Source organism: Corvus moneduloides, unplaced genomic scaffold (genome assembly GCF_009650955.1).
Source record: "Corvus moneduloides isolate bCorMon1 unplaced genomic scaffold, bCorMon1.pri scaffold_134_arrow_ctg1, whole genome shotgun sequence".
In the NCBI taxonomy this organism is placed as follows: domain Eukaryota; kingdom Metazoa; phylum Chordata; class Aves; order Passeriformes; family Corvidae; genus Corvus; species Corvus moneduloides.
This window is the reverse complement of record NW_022436888.1, coordinates 2,339-13,683: the sequence shown is the minus strand read 5'-3', so window position 1 is coordinate 13,683 and position 11,345 is coordinate 2,339. Positions and strand designations below refer to the sequence as shown.

At 63.2% G+C, this 11,345-nt stretch overlaps 2 protein-coding genes across 2 annotated transcripts; one reads left to right on the top strand and one right to left on the bottom strand.

Moving 5' to 3' along the window:
• The first annotated feature begins 1 nt into the window (after position 1).
• Positions 2–6,838, top strand: LOC116438862 (branched-chain-amino-acid aminotransferase, cytosolic-like). The gene is made up of 11 exons (XM_032097883.1): positions 2–40; positions 1,519–1,569; positions 1,944–2,144; positions 2,663–2,773; positions 3,265–3,384; positions 4,027–4,190; positions 4,756–4,898; positions 5,266–5,351; positions 5,816–5,956; positions 6,260–6,334; positions 6,754–6,838. Exons 1-11 carry the CDS (start codon positions 2–4, stop codon positions 6,790–6,792), a joined length of 1,170 nt encoding a protein of 389 aa, XP_031953774.1. The 3' UTR covers positions 6,793–6,838.
• A 751-nt stretch (positions 6,839–7,589) lies between these two features.
• Positions 7,590–10,906, bottom strand: IL11 (interleukin 11). The gene is made up of 4 exons (XM_032097885.1): positions 9,215–10,906; positions 8,608–8,694; positions 8,346–8,504; positions 7,590–7,833 (listed from the first exon to the last, which is right to left on the bottom strand). The coding sequence occupies exons 1-4, from the start codon at positions 9,533–9,535 to the stop codon at positions 7,657–7,659; spliced, it is 744 nt and encodes a 247-aa protein (XP_031953776.1). The 5' UTR covers positions 9,536–10,906; the 3' UTR covers positions 7,590–7,656.
• Between the last annotated feature and the right edge of the window lie 439 nt (positions 10,907–11,345).

The window sequence follows — 11,345 nt, the reverse complement described above, 5'->3', positions numbered from 1 at the left end:
GATGGCGGCGGCGGCGCTGCGGTCCCGGGGCGGCGGAGCGGTGAGAGGGGGGGGGACCAGTGACACCAGTGCTCCCAGTGAGGGCTCCCAGTAACCCTGCCCAGTGACCCCAGTGACCCCAGTGCTGCCAGTAACCCCAGTAAGCCCAGTGACACCAGTGCTCCCAGTGAGGGCTCCCAGTAACCCCTCCCAGTGACCCCAGTGACCCCCGCCAGGGCTCCCAGTGCCACCAGTGCTCCCAGTAACCCCTCCCAGTGACCCCAGCCAGGGCTCCCAGTGCCACCAGTGCTGCCAGTAACCCCTCCCAGTGACCCCAGTCACCCCCGCCACGGCTCCCAGTGCCACCAGTGCTCCCAGTAACCCCTCCCAGTGACCCCAGCCAGGGCTCCCAGTGCCACCAGTGCTGCCAGTAACCCCTCCCAGTGACCCCCGCCAGGGCTCCCAGTGCCACCAGTGCTCCCAGTAACCCCTCCCAGTGACCCCTGCCAGGGCTCCCAGTGCCACCAGTGCTCCCAGTAACCCCTCCCAGTGACCCCAGTCACCCCCGCCAGGGCTCCCAGTGCCACCAGTGACCCTTCCCAGTGCCCCCAGTTACCCCTCCCAGTAACCCCACTGAACCCTGGGGGCTCCCAGTGACACCAGTGACTCCTCCCAGTGCTCCTAGTGCCCCTCCCAGTGTTCCCAGTGCCACCAGTGCCACTTCCCAGGGACACCTCTGACCCCTCCCAGTGACCTCGTGGTGCTCCCAGTGCTCCCAGTGTCCCCCGGTTACTCCCAGTGCGCCCCAGACCCTCCCAGTCCCCTTCCAGTCCCCCCAGTCCCCACTAGAGCCCCTCCCAGTACTCTCAGTTCCCCCCTGGACCTTCCCAGTTCCACTCAGGCCCTACTGGGGCTCATCCCAGTACTCCCAGTGCCCCCCAGATCCTCCCAGTGTCTGTCCCAGTCGCTCCCAATGCCCTCCCAGTGCCCTCCACTCGCTCCCAGTGCCCATCCCAGTACTCCCAATGCCCTCCCAGTGACCGCCCCAATCGCTCCCAGTGCTCCCAGTGCCTGTCCCAGTTGTTCCCAGTGCTCCCAGTCGCTCCCAGTCCTGTCCCAGTCACTCCCAGTGCTCCCAGTCCCATCCCAGTAGCTCCAAGTCGCTCCCAGTGCTTCCAGTCCTGTCCCAGTAGCTCCCAGTCACTCCCAGTGCTCCCAGTCCCGTCCCAGTAGCTCCCAGTAGCTCCCAGTCGCTCCCAGTGCTCCCAGTCCCGTCTCTCCAGCAATGGCGGCTCTGGGGGGGGTCAAAGTCCGGCCGGGGGTGGGGGAGGGGCAGGGCCTGGACCCCTCCCCCCTGTTCGGCCACGCCCTCCCCGCTACTGGGGCCAAACTGGGACAAACTGAAGGGAAATGGGGGAAAATGGGGCCAAAATGGGGGGAAACGGGGTCAATTGTGGGAAAATGGGGTAAACTGGGGTCAAGCTGGGCCAAACTGGGCCAAACTGGGCCAAACTGGGGGTCTCCTGTCCCCCCCCCCAGGTCCTGGCAACTCTGCTGCAGCCCCGGCGCGGCTACAACAGAACCTTCCGGGTGAGCCGGGCCCCCAAGTCCCCCAAAATCCCCCCCAAAAATACCCCAAATCACCCCAAATCCACCCCAAATCCCCCCCGAACTGCCCCAAGTCCCCCCCAAATCCTCCCAAATTACTCAGAACTCCCCAAAACCATCCCAAATCCACCCCTAATCCCCCCAAATCCTCAAAAATCCCCCCCAATCCCCCAGAAGTCCCCCCAAAATCCCTCAAAACCACCCCAAATCCACCCCAAATCCTGCAAAACCACTCAAAATCCTTCAAATCCCCCCCAAAACCAGCCATCAATCCCTCAAGAATCAGCCCAAATCCCCCCCAAACCCCCCAGAAATCCCCCCAGGACCCCCTAAATGGCTCCAAACCCCGTCCCCAGGCCTCGGAGCTGGAGGTGGAGCGCTCGGGGACCCCAAAGACGCCGCCAGCCCCGCAGGAGCTGGTCTTTGGGAAGTTCTTCACCGACCACATGCTGACCGTGGAGTGGGGCCGGGCCGGGGGCTGGGGGCGCCCCAAAATCCGCCCCTTCCAGGAGCTGCGGCTGCATCCGGCCTCGTCCGCCCTGCACTACGCTGTGGAGGTCAGCGGGGACCCCAAAAACACCCCAAAACCACCCTAAAACCACCCTAAAACACCCCAAACCCTGCACTACGCTGTGGAGGTTAGCGGGGACCCCAAAACCACCCTAAAACCACCCTAAAACACCCCAAACCCTGCACTACGCTGTGGAGGTTAGCGGGGACCCCAAAAACCACCCAAAACCACCCTAAAACACCCCAAACCCTGCACTACGCTGTGGAGGTCAGCAGGGACCCCAAAAACACCCCAAAAACACCCCAAAACCACCCTAAAACACCCCAAACCCTGCACTACGCTGTGGAGGTCAGCGGGGACCCCAAAAACACCCCAAAAACACCCCAAAACCACCCTAAAACACCCCAAACCCTGCACTGCACCGTGGAGGTCAACGAGACCCAAAAAACCACTCTAAAACCCCCTGGGACCCCCAAAATCCCCCAAAACCACCCCAAATTCTGCCCAAAACCTCCCGGGACCCCCCAACCCCTCCCCAAATCTGCTGGGACCCCTCTCCCGCAGCTCTTCGAGGGTCTCAAGGCTTTTCGGGGCAACGACGACAAAATTCGGCTTTTCCGGCCCGAACTGAACATGGAGAGGATGAAGAGATCAGCCCGCAGGGTCTGCCTGCCCGTGAGTGGGGTGTGCCCCAAAAATCCCCAAATTACCCCCAAAATAGCCCTCCAAAGTAACCCCCAAACCCCTCAGAATAACAGCAAAAAAAAAAAAAAAAAAAAAAAACCAAGAAAACCCCAACATAACCCCAAAAGAATCCCCCCGAGGCCGCAAAAATCCTTCCCAAAATAGCCCCCAAAAAAACCCCAAATAACCCGAAAACCCCCGAAAATAAACCCCCAAAAAACCCAGAATAACCCCAAAACAACCCCCCCGAGAACCCCCCCCCCAAAAAACCCCAAAATCCCCCTAAAATATCCCCCCCAACCCCCCAAAAAAACCCCAAAATAACCCCCAAATCCCACCCAAACCCCATCCCAGCCCCTCCCGGTGCCACTTTTGTCCCTAAAACTGCCGTTTTTCACCCGGAAAGTGCCGCGTTTTTTCCTCCCAGCCCTTCCCAGCCCCTCCCAGTCCCTCCCAGTGCTCCCAGTTTGCCACTCCCGCAGGAATTCGACGGGCGGGAGCTGCTGGAGTGCATCCGAGCGCTGGTGCGGCTCGAGGGGCACTGGGTGCCCCGGGACCCCCAGAGCAGCCTCTACATCCGGCCCGCCTTCATCGGCACCGAGGTGGGGAGGGGGCTTTGGGGGGTCCCGGCGGGGTCTGGGGGGTCCTGGGGGGGATTTGGGGTGGATTTGGGGAGGTTTGGGGAGGTCTGGAGGAAATTTGGGGGAGATTTGGGGGAGATTTGGGGGAGATTTGGGGAGTCGCGGGGGGGTTAGGGAGGATTTGGGAGGGATTTGGGGGGATTTTGGGGAAGGTCAAAGGGGATTTTGGGAAGGTTATTGGGGGGTTTGGGGTATTTTGGGGGTATTTTGTGGGATTTGGGGTATTTTGGGGGTATTTTGTGGGATTTTGGGGTTCAGAGGGGTTCCCTGACCCGTCTCCCCCGTCCCCAGCCCACGCTGGGGGTCGCGCCCCCCGGGCGGGCGCTGCTCTTCGTGGTCGGGCTGGGGGATTTGGGGGGTCCCAGCGGGGTCTGGGGGGTCCTGGGGGGGGATTTGGGGGAGATTTGGGGAGGTTTGGGGGGGTCTGGGGGAAATTTGGGGGAGATTTGGGGAGTCGCGGGGGGTTTAGGGAGGGATTTGGGGGGGTTTTGGGGAGGATCTAAGGGGATTTTGGGAAGGTTATTGGGGGGTTTGGGGGATTTGGGGGATTTTGGGGGGATTTTGGGGGATTTTGGGGTTCAGAGCCGTCTCCCCCGTCCCCAGCCCACGCTGGGGGTCGCGCCCCCCGGGCGGGCGCTGCTCTTCGTGGTGCTGTGTCCGGTCGGGCCCTATTTCCCGGGGGGGCTCTTCGCCCCCGTCCGGCTCCTGGCTGACCCCCGGCACGTCCGAGCGTGGCCGGGGGGCGCCGGCCACTGCAAACTGGGAGGGTGAGTGACCACTGCGGGCTGAGTGACCACTGCGGGCTGAGTGACCCGTGCGGGGAGCTGGGGGGATTTTTTTTGGGGGGGTTGGGGGGATTTGGGAGGTTTTTATGGAGGGTTTTTTGGGGGTTTTGGGGGGTATTTTTGAGGGCTTTTTTTCAGGGTTTTTGGGAGTATTTTTGAGGGCTTTTTTCGGGGTTTTTGGGGGGGGTTGGGGGGTTTTGGGGGGTATTTTTGAGGGGTTTTTTTCGGGGGTTTTTCGGTGTTTTGGGGGGTATTTTTGAGGGCTTTTTTTCGGGGTTTTTGGGGGGTTTGGGGGGTTTTGGGGGGTATTTTTGAGGGGGTTTTTTCGGGGGTTTTTCGGTGTTTTGGGGGGTATTTTTGAGGGGGTATTTTTTCGGGGTTTTGGGGGGGTTTGGGGGGTTTTTGGGGGTATTTTTGAGGGGGGTTTTTCGGGGTTTTGGGGGGTTTTGGGGGGTATTTTTGAGGGCTTTTTTCCGGAGTTTTTGGGGGGGTTTTGGGGGGAGTTTTGAGATTTTTCTGGGGTCCCCCAAGCCCTTCCACCCCCCAGGAATTACGGGCCGTGCCTGGAGCTGCAGGAGGCCGCGCGTGCCCGCGGGTGCCAGCAGGTGCTGTGGCTGCACGGCCCCGAGTGTCACCTCACCGAGGTGGGCACCATGAACCTCTTCGTCTTCTGGGAGCGCCCGGACGGGGGTACGGGGGGTCTTGGGGGGGCTTGGGCGGTTCTAGGGGGAATTTGAGGCGATTTTGGGGGGCATTTGGGGGAGTCCCGGCTGATGTTGGGGAATCTGGGGGGGATTTGGGGGGGTTTCTGAGGGGGGTTGGGGTGGTTTTCGGGTGATGGGAGGGGATTTGAGGGGATTCTGGGGAGTCCTGGGGGGATTTGGGTGGATTTTGGGAGGATTTGGGGAGTCTCAGGGGGCTTTGGGGGGGATTTGGGAGGTACTGGCGGGGATTTGGGGGGAATTGTGGGGTTCGTGGGTTCTGGACTGGTCTGGGGCCGGTCTGGGGGTCCCGGGGGGAATCAGGGGGTGACCGAGCCCCCCCCGCTGCCCCCCAGGGCTGGAGCTGGTGACCCCCCCCCTGGACGGGCTGATCCTGCCCGGGGTGACCCGGCAGAGCCTCCTGGAGCTGGCCCGGAGCTGGGTACGGGGGATTTGAGGGGTTTGGGAGGGGGGTTGGGGAGGTTCGAGGGGATTTGGGGGAGTTAGAGAGGATTTGGGAAGGATTTGAGGGGGTTGGGGCATCTGGGGGTGTCTGGGGGGGATTTGGGGGGGATTTAGAGAGGACTTGGGGAGGTTTGGGGGGCTCCAGGAAGGATTTGGTGGGGGGGGTCTGAGAAGGATTTGGGGGAGATTTGGGGAGGTTTGGGGGGATTTCGGAGGTTCTGGGAGGGTCTGGGGGGTTTAGGGAAGACTTGGGAGGGATTTTGGGGGGATTTGTGGGATTTTTGGACGTGTCTAGAGAAACTTTGGGATCCATTTGGAGGCAATTAGGTCACTTCCGGGGTCTCTACAGAAGACCCGTGGCCATTTATGGGGTCTGGGGGTGTTTTGGGGTCACGAGGACACCAGGACTCTCCCCAAGCCCCCCAAATTTGTTCCCCACAGGGTGAATTTGAGGTGCGCGAGGCCTCCCTGCCCATGAGCAGCGTTTTGGGGGCGCTGCGGGAGGGGCGGCTCCGGGAGATGTTTGGGGCTGGCACCGCCTGCGTCGTGTGTCCCGTGGGGGGGATCCTCTACCAGGATGAGGTTTGGGGGATTTTGGGGTTTTTTATTGGGTTTTGGGGTCTGGGGTGGGGTTTGGGGTGGACTTTGGGAGGAGGATTTGAGGGTCCCGGAGGGGTTTGGGTGGAGTTTTGGGATGGTTATGGGGTCTTGGTTTGGGGGGGAAGTTGGGGTGGTCTTTAGGGGGAGAATTTGGGGATCCTGGGGGGGTTTTGGGGTGCTGGAGGGGTTTGGGGGATTTTAGGGGAGTCCTGGGGGGTTTTGGGGTCCCGAGGGAGTTTTGGGGTCCCCGTGACCCCCCCTTGGTGTCGCCCCCTACCCCAAAAGCTGCACCCGGTGCCCACCATGGAGAACGGCCCCAAAGTGGCCTCGAGGTTCCTGCAGGAGCTCAGCGACATCCAGGTGACATTTGGGGGGGGGTCCCCAGGCCGGGGAGGTCCTGGGGGGCAAGTTTGGGGGAAATTTAGGGGAAATTTGGGGGAAAATGGGAAAGGGAAATTCGGGGTGGGATCCAGGTGGGATTTCGGGGGGGAGGGTCCCGGGTTTGGAAGGGGTCCTGAGTTTGATTCGGAGTCCTGGCGGGGAAATCTGGGGGGAATGGGAAAGGGAAGGAGGGGCCAGATGGGATTTGGGGGGGGGTCGTGATCTTGGGGAGGGTCCTGAGTTTGGGGGGGGTCCTGGCTCTGGGGAGGGTTCTGGGGGGGAAATTTGGGAAAAAATTGGGGGAAAAAGGGGGAAAAGGGAATTTTGGGAAGCGGAAATTTGGGGAGGGGTCTCCCCATTGTGACCCCCCCCCCACCTTTTTTTTGTCCCCCCTGCAGTATGGCCGCGTCCCCAGCCCGTGGGCCCAGCCCGTGTGACCCCCCCACCCCAAAATTTGGGGCCGAGACCCCCCCCCAAAAAAAACAGGATGGGAGGGTCACGTGACCCCACAAAATTCACCAAAAATGGGGAGGGGCCCCCAGAATTTCTCCAAATCCCCTCCCCAAAACACTCCAGGACTCCCCCCAGCTCAGCCCCTCCCCCCCGTGCAATACTCTGAGCTGACCCCTCCCCCACCCCCGATTTTGGGGTCCCGCCCCCCCCTCAGTGCCTTGGGACCCCCCCAGAAGCCTTAAAGGACCCCCGACCCCTCCCCCACTCCCCAAAATTTGGGGTCCCTCCCTCCCAACCAAAGGTCAGCGGGGTCGTTAATAATAAATGGTGATTAATGATTGATTGATTGATTGATTAATGGGTGATTAGGGGGGATTAACGGGGGATGGCGGGGATGGGGAGGGACATGGTCACAGCGTCTCCACAAGTCCCCAAATGTCCCCAGATCCCAAAATGTCCCAAATCCCCCAAATATCCCAAATGTCCCAAATATCCCAAATCCCCCAAATCCCCCAAATATCGCCAACACCAACTATTTGTTCCAAAAAACTCCTTTATTTCCCCATTTTTTCCCCCCTTTTTACAAAAACCATCCCGGAGAGACAATAAATAGGATTTTTTGTCGGGTCGAGGGGGTTAAATAGGATTTTTTTGGGGGGGGGGGGGGCTCGGGAAGTCGAATAGTAACAATAATAATAATAAAAATAATTAAAATAACAACCATAATAATAAAAAATAACGGCAATAATAACAACAATAATAAAAATAATAATAAAATAATAACAAAATTAATTAATAATTATAATAATTAGCGGCCGGCGAATAAATTAGAATAAATTAGGGCGTGGTCAGAGGCGGTTCCGCAGCAGGACGAGGCCCCGCGCGGCCCAGTCCAGGTAGAGGTGCAGCCCCCGGGTCACGGCGTGCGCGGCCCGGACCGCGCCCCACGGCGACACCGGGGGCGGCGACACCGGGACAGCGCCCGCGGGGGGCGCGGCGGGGCGGGGCAGCGACAGGCGGGACATCTGGGGAGGGGGACACGGGGTCAGGGGACACGGGGACAACGTCCTGGGGGGCACAGGGACATCTGGGGAGGGGGACACGGGGTCAGGGGACACGGGGACAACGTCCTGGGGGGCACAGGGACATCTGGGGAGGGGGACACGGGGTCAGGGGACACGGGGACAACGTCCTGGGGGGCACAGGGACACATCTGGGGGGGACACCTGGAGGGGACATCGGGTCAGGGAGAGGGACAGGGACACCCGGGAGGGACATGGGGACAGCACCGAGGGGGGGTGCAGGGACACCTGTGGGGGACACGGGGACACCTGGGGGGCACAGGGACATCTGGGCAGGGACACGGGGACACGCGGGGTGGGGGGGACACCGCGAGAACCCCTTTCCCTGCCCCGGCCGCGCCCCCTCCGCCCCGCGTTGGCTGCGAGTTCGAATCCCGCCACCGCCAGCTCCCCCAAAGCCACACCCACCGGGCCACGCCCACCGACCGCACCCACCCACGCCCACCACGCCTTACCAGGTGCTCCAGGCGGCCCCGCAGGCGCTCCAGGCGGCCCCGCAGCGCGCCCAGGTCCGGCTCCAGCCCCCGCAAAGCCCCCCCGGCCCGGCGCAGCCACTCCAGGAGCCGCTGGTACCGCAGCAGGTCCGAGCCCAGGCGGGGCAGCAGCGCCGAGGCCTGGGGGGACCCGGGGGATTCAAGGGGGTCGTTGGGGGGCTCAGGGGGTCATGCGGGGCTGGGGGAGTCAGGGGTCCCTGTCACCCCCCATCCGTGTCCCCACCTGGATGTTGGGCAGCTCCAGGGCGCTCATGGCCAGCACGGGCAGCGAGTCCAGCTTGTGCTCACCCTCGGCCGGGAATCGCGACTTCTGTCACGACACGAGTGGGAAGGGGGGACCGTCAGCCCAGGCCAGGCCACCCCCGACACGCGTGGAAGGACAGGGACACGAGAGGAGGGGACAGGGACAGGCAGGGAGGGGACAGGGACACGAGGGGAGGGGACAGGGACACGAGGGGAGGGGACAGGGACAGGCAGGGAGGGGACAGGGACACGAGGGGAGGGGACAGGGACACGAGGGGAGGGGACAGGGACAGGCAGGGAAGGGACAGGGACACGCGGGAAGGGACAGGGATACTCGTGGGGGGACAGGAACACGTGGGGGGGACAGGGACACGAGGGGAGGAGACAGGGATACTCGTGGGGGGGACAGGGACAGGCAGGGAGGGGACAGGGACACGCGGGAGGGGACAGGGACAGGCAGGGAGGGGACAGGGACATCCACGGGGATGTCGCGGGGATGGCGGGGGTGTCGCGGGGATGTCGCAGGGATGTCGCGTGGGGTGTCGGGGATGTCGCGATTGTCACGACAGGGGGGTGGTGGTACCCACGAGGAGCTCGAGGAAAGCCTTGGTGTCACCCAGCAGGGCCTTGGCCAGGTGGATGACGCTGTCCAGGTCCCCGCGCGTGTCCGCGGGCGGGGGGCGCGGGCGGGGGGCGAGCGCTAGCCCCGGGCCCGGCCACAGCCCCGGCCACAGCCCCAGCAGCGCCAGCAGCGCCCGCCACGGACCTGGGGACACGGACACGCGTGGGGGACAATCCCGAGATTTGGGGGAAATTTCAGACACTGGAGATCCCCGGAATCCTGGGATCTGGGGGGGGGTCCGGGAATGCCGGGAGGGGAGATTTGGGGAAGGGGGGAATCCCGGCATTTAGGGGCCCAGGAATCCCGGGATTTGGGGGCACGGGAATCTCGGAGTTTGAGGAAGTTTTGGGCACGAAGGATCCGCGCGAATCCCGGGATTTGGGCTCGTCCCGGGACTCCCGGGGCTCGGGATCGCAGGGATGGAGGATCCCGGGGATCCCGGGGATCCCGAGGGTGCGGTTCCTGTTTTTCCCGGGGATTCCGGGATTCCCGGAGCCGGAGGATCCCGATGTTCTCGGGAATGCCGGAGCTGAGGAATTCAGGGCTCCCTCCGGGGCTGATGATTTTGGGGTTCCCGGTGTTCCGGGGAATTTGGGGCTCCCGGGACCGCAGCATCCCGGGGCTCCTGGGATCATTTGAATCCCGGGATCCCGGTTTTTGGGATGCCGGGGCTCTCGGAATTTGAGGCTCCTGGAATTCGGGACTCCCGGGCTCGGGGATCGCAGGAATCCCGGGACTTGATGCTCCCGGAATTCGAGGCTCCCGGGATTTTGGGGCTGTCGGGATTTCGGACAAGGGGGTCGCGGGAATCCTGGGTCTGGGGGCTCCCGGGATTCAAGGCTCCTGGGATTTTGGAGATCCTGGAATTCGGGACTCCCGAATCGGGTTTGAGAATCCCGGGATTTGGGGCTCCGTTTTTGTGCAAACCACGGTCTCCCCGGCATGGGAGATCCCCGCAATCCCGGGATTTGGGGGGCACGGGAATCCCGGGATTTGGGGGAAGTTTCAGGCACGGGAGATCCTGTGTATCCCGGGGTTCAGGGGGGTCCAGAAATCCTGGGGTTTAGGGTCTCCGAGCACCCCGGGACTCCCAAAATCCGGGTGTTTTTTGGGGCATTTCTTTGGGCATTCCCGGGATTGGCTTCTCCCGCTGGAATAGGGGCTGGGAATGGGGTGGGGGCTGCGGGCGGGGGGCGGCGGCGCGTCCTGTGCGGTCCCGGCTGGAAACTTTGATGCGGGGCTGAGTCAGGGGCGGCGGCGGCGGCGGCGGCACCTGCGGGACCCCCCCCCCGCGCGTGGGGGGCCCACCCAAATCCCAAAAAATTCGCTTTTCCCAAATCCCTGGAATCCACCCCCAAAACCCCCGCGGCGCCCCTAAAAAAACAAATCCGGCCGCGGTCACACCTGGGCGGCCCCACGCGTGTTCGTCCCCCTCCTGCCGCCCCCACGCGTGTCCCAGGGGGTCCCACCGGCGGCTGGGGGGGGGAGAACGGGGGGGGGAATTCTTCTGCTTTGCCCAAATCCCTGAAATTTCCCCCCAAAACCCCACAAACCAAACCAAACCCGGCCGGGATCGCACCTGGGCGGCCCCACGCGTGTCCCCGCCGCCCCCACGCGTGTCCCGGGGAGGGGGCGCGGCCGCCGCGGGCGGGCAGGTGCGCCGGGGCCGTTTGCGGTTTGAGGCGCGGCCGCAGCTGCCCGTGGCCCGGGGCCACGCGGGTGGACGCGCCCGGTCCCGTGGGGTGTGGGGCGTGTGGGGTTTGTGGGGTTTGTGTGGGGTGCGGGGCAGGGGATCCACGCGCGGACACCCACCACGCACAGAATTGTCACCAAGACGTCCCCACGGGGGTCGCGCTCTCGCTGTCCCCTCCCCACGCACGTCCGCGCCAGGTCCAGTGGGGTTTGGGGCGTGTGGGGCGTGTGGGGTTTGTAGGGTTCCTGTGGGGTGCAGGGCAGGGGATCCACGCGCGGACACCCCCCACGCACCGGACTGTCCCCAAGCCAAGTGTCCCCCACGCTGTTCCCCCGCCCCCACGCGTGTCCCCTCCCCACTTACGTGTCATGGCGGGGCGCGGGGGTCCTTCCGTGGGGTCCCC